Below are 12,816 nucleotides of genomic sequence, written 5' to 3' on the forward strand. Positions count from 1 at the left end.
ACGTCTGGATGATTTTTATATCCTCCTGAGATCCAGCAATGGAGTTTTTTCCTCTGTAGAGGACATTATATTTTAGCCAATTTCTCTGACATGGTTTTAAGTCTGGCTGTCCTGTAAAGAGCACATTTAGGGCTTTACCAAAATGATACCAAATGTTTGGAGGTTTAACCATGACAACTCCTCTTTGGTCTTTAAAAATTACTACGTTTACATGGACAGCATGGACCTTAAAGGGATACTTCACCCAAAAACGATGGTTATCTGCTTACCCCCAGGGCATCCAAGATGTAGGTGTCTTTGTTTCTTCAGTAGAACACAGTGTTTCCCCTACCATTGTTTTGGGGTGGCTTGAGGGTGAGTAAATCATGGGCTAATTCAAATTTTTGAGTGAACTATCCCTTTAATCTGAATAAGACAATATTCTGAATAAGGTGTTTACATGAGTTGCTTTTAGAATATTCCGTTCATTTTCCCGTTTTACATGTTATAGAACATGGATCGATTAATGGCACACGTCATTACGTGCCCATGCAACACAGTCCGACGTTCCCTCCAGTTATGGTACCATATTCAGTCTTGAATGTTTGATTTTAAAATTTTGCGAAAGCTTCAAGTGCAGTTCATTATTTGTCATGCTCTACGTGCAAATAGACGACGGCAGGTACAAATTCTCCAGCAATGGGCCTCCTCTGCCACCGCGACGAACTCGGAGCTACTGGATGACAGTACAAAGTAAGAACTGGTGTCGTCAAATGGTTGACCACAGCCGTGTGCGTATGCGTCCTGTCGCAAAAACTCCTACACGACATTAATGGTGTGATTAAGGTGTGTACATGTCTAAAATGCACTGAACAAGTATTTTGAATCCATGGAGTTCTCTAAAAACTTAAAAGCTACGAGAACAGTGGCCGTGTTTAAGCATGACAATGATGAAAAATGTCTAAAATGCACTTCGATAATGCAACTAAAATAGAAATACTCCACGTCTTAATTAGATTTGTGTTTACTTCGACTTCAGCCAGATTAAGATCATTAGAAATCACTGTTTACATGGTAGTTTCTTTATCAGAGCATTGTCTTAATCAGGTTAATATCGGACTATTGTTGTCCATGTAAATGTACTGAATGATCAAATATAGCACTCTTATCGAAATATGATCATATTTTGTAATTATCATTTAAATCAGACTAATTTTCAAATGGTGTCATAAATCAACATGGCACCAGGATTCAAAGCATGTTTATCAGGCATTTAGGGAGACAAGAAGTGAATAGGGAAAGAAATTATATACCAATATTCCTATGAAATATGAGATATTCTTATTTAAAATTATTCCCAATTATTACTCCCAACTCTTACACATAATCTTGCATTACATGTTGCCCCAAGAACACATTACTATTCAAATTAGAGATGCATTGCAAAGGATGGGAATGGCATTTATGGCCCTATTTTCACGCATATTGCATAAAGTAAAATGGTATATCAAATCATTGTTATATCATTCATAACAGTTCAGAATAATTTTTACACACTCTAAAAAATAATGTTGGCTCAACAACAACAAAAAAAACAACAGTTTGCGTCAATTATTTTGAGTTATGACAACTTTGAGTGAATTTACATTCAACCAACATGCTACATTGAGTATTATAAATTATTATACACTACCAAAGTTTGGACTGAATTTGTTTCTCATGAAACTCACTGCATAATTCTATCTCTTGTTTCATTTCATTGTTTTGACAATCCTTGAGTTTCATTTCAAACATTAGACTTTGTGTATTCATACATATCATGGTATGTGAACAGTGCCACCTGCTGGTTGAACTATTGAAATGTATGCCATATGGATGTTGCCCGAGAGCACAGATAATGTCTTCAAACATTTTCTGAATTTGAGATTACTAATGAGAGATAGAGATAGAGATAGAGATAGAGATAGAGCACACATACATTAAGACAAGAGACATTATGAAATAATGTGCAATCAGCCAATCATGAGAGCAAAACCAGGACCTTCGGTGACACTTTTTACAGAGCTATACTCGACGAATAAATAAAGACAAAACATTTGAGTTTCATTTATTTAATTATGCGACAATTTCATACTATGAGTTTTACACAGCACATCTATGTTGGAAATCAGTTTAGTGGTCATTATCTGATCATATATGATATTACATGGATCTCTGGAATGATTGATGCTGATTAATTGCATCATTTAGCAGTCAAATATTAATATATTTCTGCATAATGAACATTGTCTGAGGCAGCGCTCCACTAAGAAACCCGTTTTCAACATAATGCTAATTCTCTCTCTCTTCACCGTCTCCTCAAATCAATATTTACATTTATTTATTTTTTCCAGCTTTTTGGACCTAAACCACTGTGTGTGTGCGTAACTACTTTGAAGGCATAATCGGTGGTGCAATAAACAGACCAAAGCATAATGTTGCTGTTAGTTTTATTTAGAATCCTCAGAGGAATGAACTGTAAAAAAGAAATACAATTATTTTTATTTTTTTAAAGTAAAAAAATAAAATAAAAAAATAATATTTTTAAATTATTCATTTTAGTTTTTTTATATTTTAAAAATATTTAAATTTTATTTTTAAATTGTATTTATTTTATAAATATTTTTTTAAACCTATGTAATAAATTTTATTTTATTTTAATATTGATACATCTAACTCCATTTTATTTTTTAAATAAACAAAAGAAAAAAGTAAAAGTAAATAAATAAATAGATATATATTTATTTATTTATTCATTTTAATATTTAAATTATTATTTATTTATTTTTTAAATAAAATAGAGTTAGATGTAATTGCATTGATCTCGGTGAGACATTACGGTAACTAACACTTAATATCCAAAGAATTTAGGAAGTATTTAAAAAGGACATTCAGTGAAAAACTTTAGTTTATGATAAACATTTCTATTATCAATGCATAGCATAAAGAAATTTAAATATGCAAAAAAAAACAAATAGAACAGAATTGATGTTCTACACAGTTAAAGATCATGATAGACAAAACCTAAAAGGTATATAGACACAAAAACTATCCTGCAGCATTTTATTTCATATTTTGTTATCAAATGCAATGCCATTCAGACCTTTTTAAGTGTGACTTACATCTCCAAATATTTGGAGCCACTGTATTTTCCTAAATATAAAAATATGGTGTAAAATTCCCTGTATTGTGAAAGGATATTTCAATTGATTTCTCACAAAAAAGATAAATCTTTGCAGAGCACAAACATCACTTCCTGGAAATCTGACTGGATGCGTCTCATCCTGAAAGAAGCCTACTTGTGCAATTATTTGCACTTCTCCAAAACAGGACAAAATCATGTTTGGTTTTTCCCTTAAGTGACTTTTTGGCTTGTTTGACCATTTCCCAAGCTCTCTTTTTAAACAGGTTCACAGTGCAAATACACTGATGCATTGAGATTAATGGATTGAAACTAATAAGAGCGCGTGTGCGTGTGTGTGTGGATCATGCCACCTGGGCATCACTATATAAGACTCCGAACATCAGGCTGGGACTGTGAAATCGCACTGGGAGCCAAGAAGGTGAAATCAGCGAGACAACATCAAAATCGTTGAGTATATTTCTCCGTGACGACCCAACAAAAATCAAGGTGAGCCCGAGACCATTCGGTCTCTTTACAGGTAGAATGCATGAACGCTTTACTGAGTGTCTGTTCGCTCTGCATCCTCAGGTAAGATGATGGTACGGATCTACGCCTTCATTGGACTTTTACTTCTCATCTTGATCCAGAGCAGCCTGCAGATTCCCATACAAGACACGGAAGAAAACGCCAGGTGAGAGCAATTTTTGATGGTTCCCTTTACAATCAAACACAACCTGGGGCACAATTAACCTCAAAAATGACAACTAAATGCCATAAACTATTTCTAATTATGCTGTGAAATGTGCAATTGTATAGCTCCACAGGCTATTACATCCCAGATAAATATTCAACAAACATTTTATGTGAAATGTCATATAAATAGTGCAAAACATTTGTGAATGCATTATTTCTTTTTGATTTGGGGTGAAATGTGACCCAGGCGTGCTCTTTTTGGAGAATGACGTATTTGACATTGACTTTCAGCTTTATGTCCGAGGACGCACTATTTAACGACCCAAGAGAAGTAAACAACATGAAGAGACATTCAGAAGGCACGTTCTCAAACGATTACAGTAAATACCTGGAGACCAGGAGAGCACAAGACTTCGTTCAGTGGTTAATGAACTCCAAAAGGAGCGGGTGAGTTCAGACGCTCTTGCTAAATATTTAACAACAACTTTAAGTATTATCATTTTGTTTAACGTGACATTTCAATCGTCGAGCATGAGAAGTTGGACATGAATGTAATTATGAAAATAGAAAAATGTGTTTTTCACTCATTGGGGATTCAATGAATTCCCATATGACATGAATGCAGCATTAGAATGGTTAACAATGCTTTGTATTGAAAATAAAATTACCAAATGGTGTTCATTTAAATAAAAGTAAATTAACACTCATTCAAAAGTTATGTTTTTGAAGTATCAAGGCTGCATTTATTTGATTAAAAATACAGTAAAATTGAGAAATATTATTCCAATTTAAAATAACTTTTTATTTGAATATATTGTAAAAATGTAATTTATTCCTGTGATCAAAGCTGAATTTATCATCATTACTCCAGTCTTCAGTGTCACATAATCCTTCAGAAATCATTCTGATATGATGATTTGATGCTCAAGATACATTTATGATTATCGTTATTAATGTTGAAAACAGTTGTGCTGCTTAATATTTTTATGGAAACCGCAAAAAAAAACAATCATGATTCTTTGATGGATAGAAAGTTCAAAAGAACAGCATTTACTGGAAATAGAAATATTTTGTAACATTATAAATGTCTATACTGTTATACTTTTCGAACGGAAGTATAAATGGGTATTGTTTAGTGCTATCAAATCATTTAATCACGAATAATTGCATCGAACATAAACGTTTGTGTTTTTACAATATATATGTGTGTGTGTGTAAATAAATATAGTAGTGTGTACACACACATGACCCTGGAGCACAAAACCAGTCATAAGTCGCAAGGGTATATTTGTGGCAATAATTTAGTATGGGTCAAAATTATTCATTTTTCTTTTATGCTAAAAATCATTAGGATATTAAGTAAAGATCACGTTCCATGAAGATATTTTGTAAATTTACTACTGTAAATACATTTAAAAAAAAGGTACACTCTAAAAACTGCTGGGTTAAAAACAATCCAAGTTGGGTTGAAAATGGACTAACCCAGCAATTGGGTTGTTTTAAGCAAACATTTAACCCAACCGCTGGGTTAAAACAACCCAATTGCTGGGTTAGTCCATTTTCAACCCAACTTGGGTTGTTTTTAACCCAGTGTATTATTAGTAGTAATGTGAATTGCTACGGACTTCATTTGGACAACTTTATAGGCAATTTTCTCGTTTAGAAGAAATGTTTAGAATTTTTTGCACCCTCAGATTCCAGATTTTTAAAAAGTTGTATCTCAGCCAAATATTGTCCTATCCTAACAAACCAAACATCAATGGAATCAGCTTTTTTTATTCAGCTTTCAGATGATAAATGTAATCTTATGACTGGTTTTGTGGTCCAGGGTCACATATACAAATATATACACACACATATACGTATATGTATATGTATATGTATATGTATATGTATATGTATATGTATATGTGACCCTGGACCACAAAACCAGTCATAAGATTACATTTATCATCTGAAAGCTGAATAAAAAAGCTGATTCCATTGATGTTATATATATTATATATATATATATATATATATAAATAACAGTTTTATGTTAGATTTGACAGCTGTATATCTTTTTTTTTTTTATTGGACACAAAGAATATCAGTCTTTCCAACTAATCATCCTTTCTCCCCCAGAGTTCCCACGAGACGCCACGCAGACGGCACATACACCAGTGATGTCAGCTCCTACCTGCAGGACCAGGCGGCAAAAGAGTTTGTGTCCTGGCTGAAAACGGGGAGAGGGCAACGCCAGTGAGGACGAAATAAACACTACCCTGCATAACTCTGATATTCTACGATACTCTGTTTTATAAATGACAAGTGCTGTCAGTTTCATCCAATCATGCAAATAAATCTTTCTTCAAATGAAGCACATGGTCTGTTGGTTTTTGAGCGAAAATACAACCTAGACGACGTAAAAAAACCCAGGCTCAGTTGAGGATAAAAGTGGTTAAAATGGATTGAACAAGCATTGTGTATTCAGTTGTTGGCTTTCTGGTATTATTTAATACTTGAAAATTTAAGACATTTAAAATATCAAGATATTTAATAACCAAAATGGTCAATTTTCTGTTCAATCTATGTCATGGTAATAATCTTACATATAGTTTAGGACGTTTACTTTAGTTTTAATGATAAATTATTTTGCGCCTGTATTGGATTGGCACTTGATGTCCAATGTAAAAACTGAGTCTGGAGAGAGTCTAAAAGGATAACCTTTAGTTCACTTAAAAGGCAGCATACGAAAAGAATCATAGACACGTATACCTCACTGTCCCTTTGAGAAAACATACAACAATCAGACGTCACAAGCAGTTAAAACGCTATTTGTCAAGATGACATGCAAGCAAATGCTGCAAATCAAACACAATCCATGTGGGAAAACAACTGCAATCAAACAGAATAGCCACATGTCAAACGGCTTCAATCATTCTGTCAGTATAACAAACAGAATTCGGCGTTCTCTGTGAAGCTTGAACTACCTTTTCCAATGATCTTCCTCCACAATCCCAGAGGAGAACTTACCTCAGCGCTCTAAACTGGCCCGATGTGTCACTTCTGCTTACCTTAGCGTATCTAACATGACACTGACAGAAGATGGGAGTCACCAAAGCCTTGTGGAAATGTGTCAATTATCCAGCACTGTCGGGCATCCTGGGGCCGCACGTCTCCGGTCCTTCAGCGAGGAGAGAAACGGCACTGGTGCCAGAGATGCAGTCCGTCCTGGGAGCAGGTCTCTCTCTGAGCTGTCAGCTGATGCTACAAACCATCTGTTCACCAAAAAAAACATTAAATATCAAGCCAACACAATCACCCCTTTTAAAAGAGAAGAACCTAAATATACTCAATACACGTAACGCTGGTTGTTCGTCATGACAAAATCTTGCCTGCCAGTTTAAAAACTCCTCAAGCTACATAGGACTGATGTACGGCGAACTACTTTTATAATACTTATGCGTGTGTGTGTGTGTGTGTGTGTGTGTGTGGGGTGGGTCCAAAATGTCCCCACAAAGATGGCAATATCCGAAATCCTTGACCTTGTGGGGACACTTCTTTAGTCTCCATGTGGAAAAACAGCTTATAAATCAAAAAGTGATGTTTTATGAAAATGTAAAAAAATCTGAAAGTTTACTATGATGGAAGGATTAGGGGATATAATATACAGTTTGTACAGTATATAAAAATCATGTCTATTGAATGTCCCCATAAAACATGAAAACCCAATATCTGTGAGTATGTGTGTGTGTGTGAGAGAGAGAGAGAGAGAGAGAGAGAAATAAAATAGATATATTTATTTATAATTTTACCCCTGATATTACCTTAAAGGGATAGTTCACTCAGAAATGAAAATTCTCTCATCATTTATTCGCTCTCATGTCGTTTCAAACCCGTAAGACTTTCGTTCATTTTCGGAACACAAATGAAGATATTTCTGATGAAATCTGAAAGATTTCAGTCTCTCCACAGACAGCTACGCAACTACCACTTTAACGCTTCAAAAAGTTCATAAAGAGATTGCCAAACTAATCCATGTGAATTGATCGGTTTAGTTTCAAATTTTCTGAAGAGACTCAAATCGTTTTATATATGATGAACAGATTGCATTTAGGCTTTTATTCACTTATAAACATTGATCAGCGAACAGAAACAGAAGCTAAAAAAGTGCTGCGTAACACGAGAATGAACCTCATTGGTTCTCACAAGTCAAGTGAACATGCTTGAGCTTCCGTTTACCACAACTGATGTGTGAGTTGATCAATGTTTATATGTGAATAAAATCCTAAATTCAATCTGTTCATCATATAAAGCCATCGTGTTTCTTCAGAATATTTGGACTAAACCGCTCAGTTCTTAAGGATACGTTTCATGATCTCAGTCAAATGGAGGGAGAGAAATCTCTCAGATTCATCAAAAAGATCTTTATTTGTGTTCAGAAGGTTTGGAATGACATGAGGGTGAGTAAATCAGGTGAACTAACCCTTTAAAGCACGTTAAAGAGCTTGTATATATGTATGCATTTGCTGTTCAGTAGTGAATGTAGCTTGGCAGGTCTATGGGACATTCAGAAATTTAGTTTTGGTAACACTTTACAATAAGGTTGCATAAGTTAACATTAGTTAATGCATTAGTTAACATGAACTAACCATGAACAACAGCTCTGTTCAGCATTAGTTAATCTTTGTTAACGTTGGCTCATAAAAATACAGCTGTTCATGGTTTGTTCATGTTGCATTAACTAATGTTAACAATATTTTAATAATGCATTAGTGAATGTTGAAATTAACATTAACAATGATAAATAAATGCTTTATAAGTGCAGTTCATTATTAGCTCATGTTAACTAATGTATTTAACTAATGAAACTTATTGTAAAGTGTTACCTTAATTTGTATGTTATGGAATTTAATGTAAGCCAAACACATTTTGTCCAATAATAATATATTGTCTTTGTGAAACCATAACAACAAGTTGCAACTCACCTTCGTGATTTAAAGTGTACAGGAACGATTAAATTGTCTTCTCACTCCACAAACAAAACTCCTTCAGTAACGAGCAAGGTAACAGGTAACAGGTGGTGCTAACTTCCGGCTCATTTAGCCAATGGGGAACGCCCTCTGCAAGCCCCGCCTCCAAATACACATGCCAGCAAACACGAGGTGCTAAATGATTGACAGGCAGTGAGCCTTTCTGATTAGGTAAATGGGCGGCCTGATCCTGTTACAGAACATTTGAACATAAGCTACATTCACTATATCATTATAGTTTTATAGTTAGAGTCTTTTACATATTGCAACGGTTACATATATATCGATGTACATATATATATATATATATATATATATATATATATATATATATATATATATATATATATATATATATATATATATATATATATATATATATATAAATATAAGATATATCATTTTTTATATAGGCCTACATTCATTTATTCAGCTGCTGTGTGTGAATGTAACATCAGCAATCATGTTCTGTTTTAATTATATACAAATGTATGTTGATTTTTTTTCACAGATGTAATGCCTTCTGATACTGCATGTCTAATATCTTTAAAGTAAAAATGTAAACTTTTATTTTCTGAATAAATGAGCAAAATCAGTAATTTATTGGCATGGTATGTTTAAGACACTTTTAGAGAGTGAAAGAGAGAGGAAATGTCTGTGTATTTGACTTTATTAAAGATTCATCTCAGTGTTTGAGAATAGTAACACTATGTCATTTCCAGCCGTCTCATGTGAGAAGTGGAGAAAAAGCGATAGATTATGTCAGACTGATATATGATTTTGACTCTACTGTTATGCATTTTTCTTCTCCCTGTAAATAACGGAAACATGGTATGAGATATACTTCATGCAGGGACACATCCATATGGCAGAGCTGTTTATTTCACTGTAGAAGAAATAGCAGGAACAAAAACTTCAGAAAAATCGAATTACATCCAGTTCTCAGTTCATGAAATACAAGTGCAAATGAAGGATACTTATGCCATATCCCCCTAAAAACAATTAAAGCGCACAGTTAAAAGATCCCAAAGTCACGCCACGCAGACACACAGAGGATATAGTGATTTTCCAGATAATTTACACAAACATCAACACAGTCAAAAGAACTAGACGTGTTACTCCATTAATATAATAGGACTTGAGCTTTAGTCAGAATAAACTGTGAAAATATTAGCATGATAAAATCAAACCAAGAGTGTGAAGCTACACTCGAAAAAATGCTGGGTTAAAAAAGACCCAAAATGGACAAACCCAGCAATTGGGTTGTTTTAACCCAGCGGTTGGGTTAAACGTTTGCTGGGCAGTTTTATCTACCCCAATTATTGTTTAAAAATTACTATATGGCTGGCTTAAAATGAACCCAAAATGTACAATTGAAATGAAAAATCAGACATAATTACTAGAGGCAACAATAATAATCAAAAGGTGAACATTTATTGATAAGCAATTTAATGTGAATTGTTTAATTATTTTTCATTAAACTTATTAATAAACTCTATAAAAAAATACTTGGATAAAAATAACCAAAGTTGGGTTGAAAATAGACTAACCCAGCACTTGGGTTGTTTTAACCCAGCGATTGGGTTGTTTTAACCCAGCGGTTGGGTTAAATGTTTACTTAAAACAACCTAATTGCTGGGTTAAAACAACCCAACTGCTGGGTTAGTCCATTTTCAACCCAACTTGGGTTATTTTTAACCCAGCATTTTTTAGAGTGTACTGTTCATTTAACATTAAACATATCAATAAATGTTAATTTACAGCATGCTCTGGGTTCATTTTAAGCAAGCAATACAGTAATTTTTGAACAATAGTTGAGTTAAATAAAACTACCCAGCAGGTTGGGCAAACATTTAAAGGAACGCGGCACTTTTTTTGAAAATAGGCTAATTTTAAAAAAGTGGAGTGTTCCTTTAACCCAAACGCTGGGTTAAAGCGACCCAACATTTTTTTTAGAGTGTATAATCCATAAAAAACAAATATAAGAGCAAAACATAAGAATCAATGTATGGTTATAATATTACAGTGCATGATTCTATAGGAATATAAATGGCAGAAGTTACAGGTTTTTAAATGGAAATAGGTCATTGTGTGCGCAACTCAACATGCAACAAATCATTATTTGATGGACCCGCACTTCTAAAACTCTATTGCTTTTCTTATGAAAAGGGAATGCAATCTGTGTCTGAAGACGCATTTACAGTACAGCATCAATGCATTCAATTGCTTAAGAGATAATACAGACAATCGTTGCGAGGGGACAGTTTACTGTTATGACTTCACATGTCTTTCCATCGTCATTATTAGCATGAAAACACATCTACACTTTGGCATTGTGGGTATCGACATACAGCCTTTCAAAATAGAGGTATGAACTCTTGACAAGTCAGATGGAAATAATATTTACACAAGCAGCATTCTTAGTACAAATAATTGCAAAAAAAATATTATTCGCTAAAATTTATATTCTATGATTAAGATTTAATTATCAATTGCATAAATGCAAAGATAGCAAAATACAGCAATTTTATGATACTTGCAGGTATATCAATAACTTACGTTTTTATGCTTTTTATTCAAGTATCTTACTGTAAGTACAGTGACTGCAGGAATATTGAGCCTGGAGAAGTGAAGTGTCTTGTTTGAGGACACAATGGTGTCAATATTCGTCTAAATATATCGTCAAAAAGCCGAAAAATATCCTTGGTTTAGATATATATCGCCTTACAGTGAACCTGTAAATGAACTAATTTCTCACCTACTGTAGATATTGTCTACACGTTTGTTTAAAACTGCACCTTTAGGGGTGTGAAAGTCGTGCAGGAACACTTTTTCAAAAATACAAAACATATAAAATACATCAGAGAGCATTTAAAATAAAAGTTTAAAATCCAGCCACACGTACTCCTCATCTTACACACACAAGCAATCAATGTCTCCGCTTTATTTGCTGGTAATACTATTATGTATGTACAGGCTTTATACCTAGAAGCTAACAAGCTTAGCATTGTGATGCACTTTAAAAATACAGAAACACAAGACGAGACCAGGAGCTTTATATGTAAACTACCCATACTTTAAGGACGAAAATGCTGGGTAATGTCCCAAGACGTTAGTTAAATCTGTAAAAACTCATGGATAAGTTGTTCATGAAGCAAATAATGTTTTTAGCATAACACCAAATGAGAGGTTTTCATTCAGGAGTTGGGTTCGGGCTGGAGTTTGTGTACGGGGGTATTTTCGCATTATTTATATCTGTGGCCGGTTGCTTAGACTAGTCTTACAAATTGGACTGGTCATAACTTTTTAAGTCGTAGATTGGTCTAATTTTAATAAGGAAAGTAAGACTGATTAGCCCTAGTTCTAGGTCTTAACATAGTAGCTGTTAATGCAACTCACCAATGTAGGAATAGTTCGTCTAAAAAGGAAAATGTGTCTTTTTTTCTTCTTTTTTATGAACTATTCCTAGTGTGTGTGTGTGTGTGTGTGTGTGTGTGTGTGTGTGTGTGTGTGTGTGTGTGTGTGTGTGTGTGTGTGTGTGTGTGTGTGTGTGTGTGTGTGTGTGTGTGTGTGTTCAACTATCTTTGTGAGGACCGGTTTGAGTTTTAGCCCAGAGGAATGAAGACAAAGAGAGTAAAATGAGGACATTCTGGCGGTCCTCACTTTCTGAGAGCCCTTTAAAGGCCTGTCAAGACTTGGTTTTAGGTATAATGTTCGGAATAGTTTAGGAATAAGGCTAGGAATGGCTCTCTTTAAAGGCCTGTTTGAGGGTCAAGACCATAGACTGTAAAAAAAATGGATGTAGTGTCCGTGACGTCACTCATAGGGTTCTGAAGGGCAGTTTTGAAGCGTTGAGTAGGGTTGATCTTGGCAGCGCATCATTTCCGGACAGATAACAGAAAATGGGCAAAAAGGCGGGACGTAGGTGGAGCTGAGGTGACGTGATGACTAACAGACAGCAAACAA

The 12,816-nt window shown here is 34.3% G+C and overlaps 2 protein-coding genes across 2 annotated transcripts in view; one reads left to right on the forward strand and one right to left on the reverse strand.

Annotated features, from left to right (window-relative positions):
- Positions 1-3,735: 3,735 nt before the first annotated feature.
- Positions 3,736-6,080, forward strand: gcgb (glucagon b; the record flags this gene model as incomplete). The annotated part of the gene is made up of 3 exons (XM_079821113.1): positions 3,736-3,833; positions 4,127-4,282; positions 5,960-6,080. The coding sequence occupies 3 exons, from the start codon at positions 3,736-3,738 to the stop codon at positions 6,078-6,080; spliced, it is 375 nt and encodes a 124-aa protein (XP_079677239.1).
- An 873-nt stretch (positions 6,081-6,953) lies between these two features.
- Positions 6,954-12,816, reverse strand: part of slc4a10b (solute carrier family 4 member 10b) — a gene marked incomplete at its 3' end in the record, with an annotated part of 71,308 nt that continues 65,445 nt past the window's right edge. The window contains exon 20 of the mRNA XM_079820725.1: positions 6,954-7,095. Coding sequence (XP_079676851.1) covers positions 6,954-7,095 — 142 coding nt within the window. The remainder of the gene's footprint in view (positions 7,096-12,816) is intronic.

The sequence above is a fragment of the Gobio gobio genome, assembly GCF_949357685.1.
Source record: "Gobio gobio genome assembly, chromosome: 7".
Taxonomy (NCBI): domain Eukaryota; kingdom Metazoa; phylum Chordata; class Actinopteri; order Cypriniformes; family Gobionidae; genus Gobio; species Gobio gobio.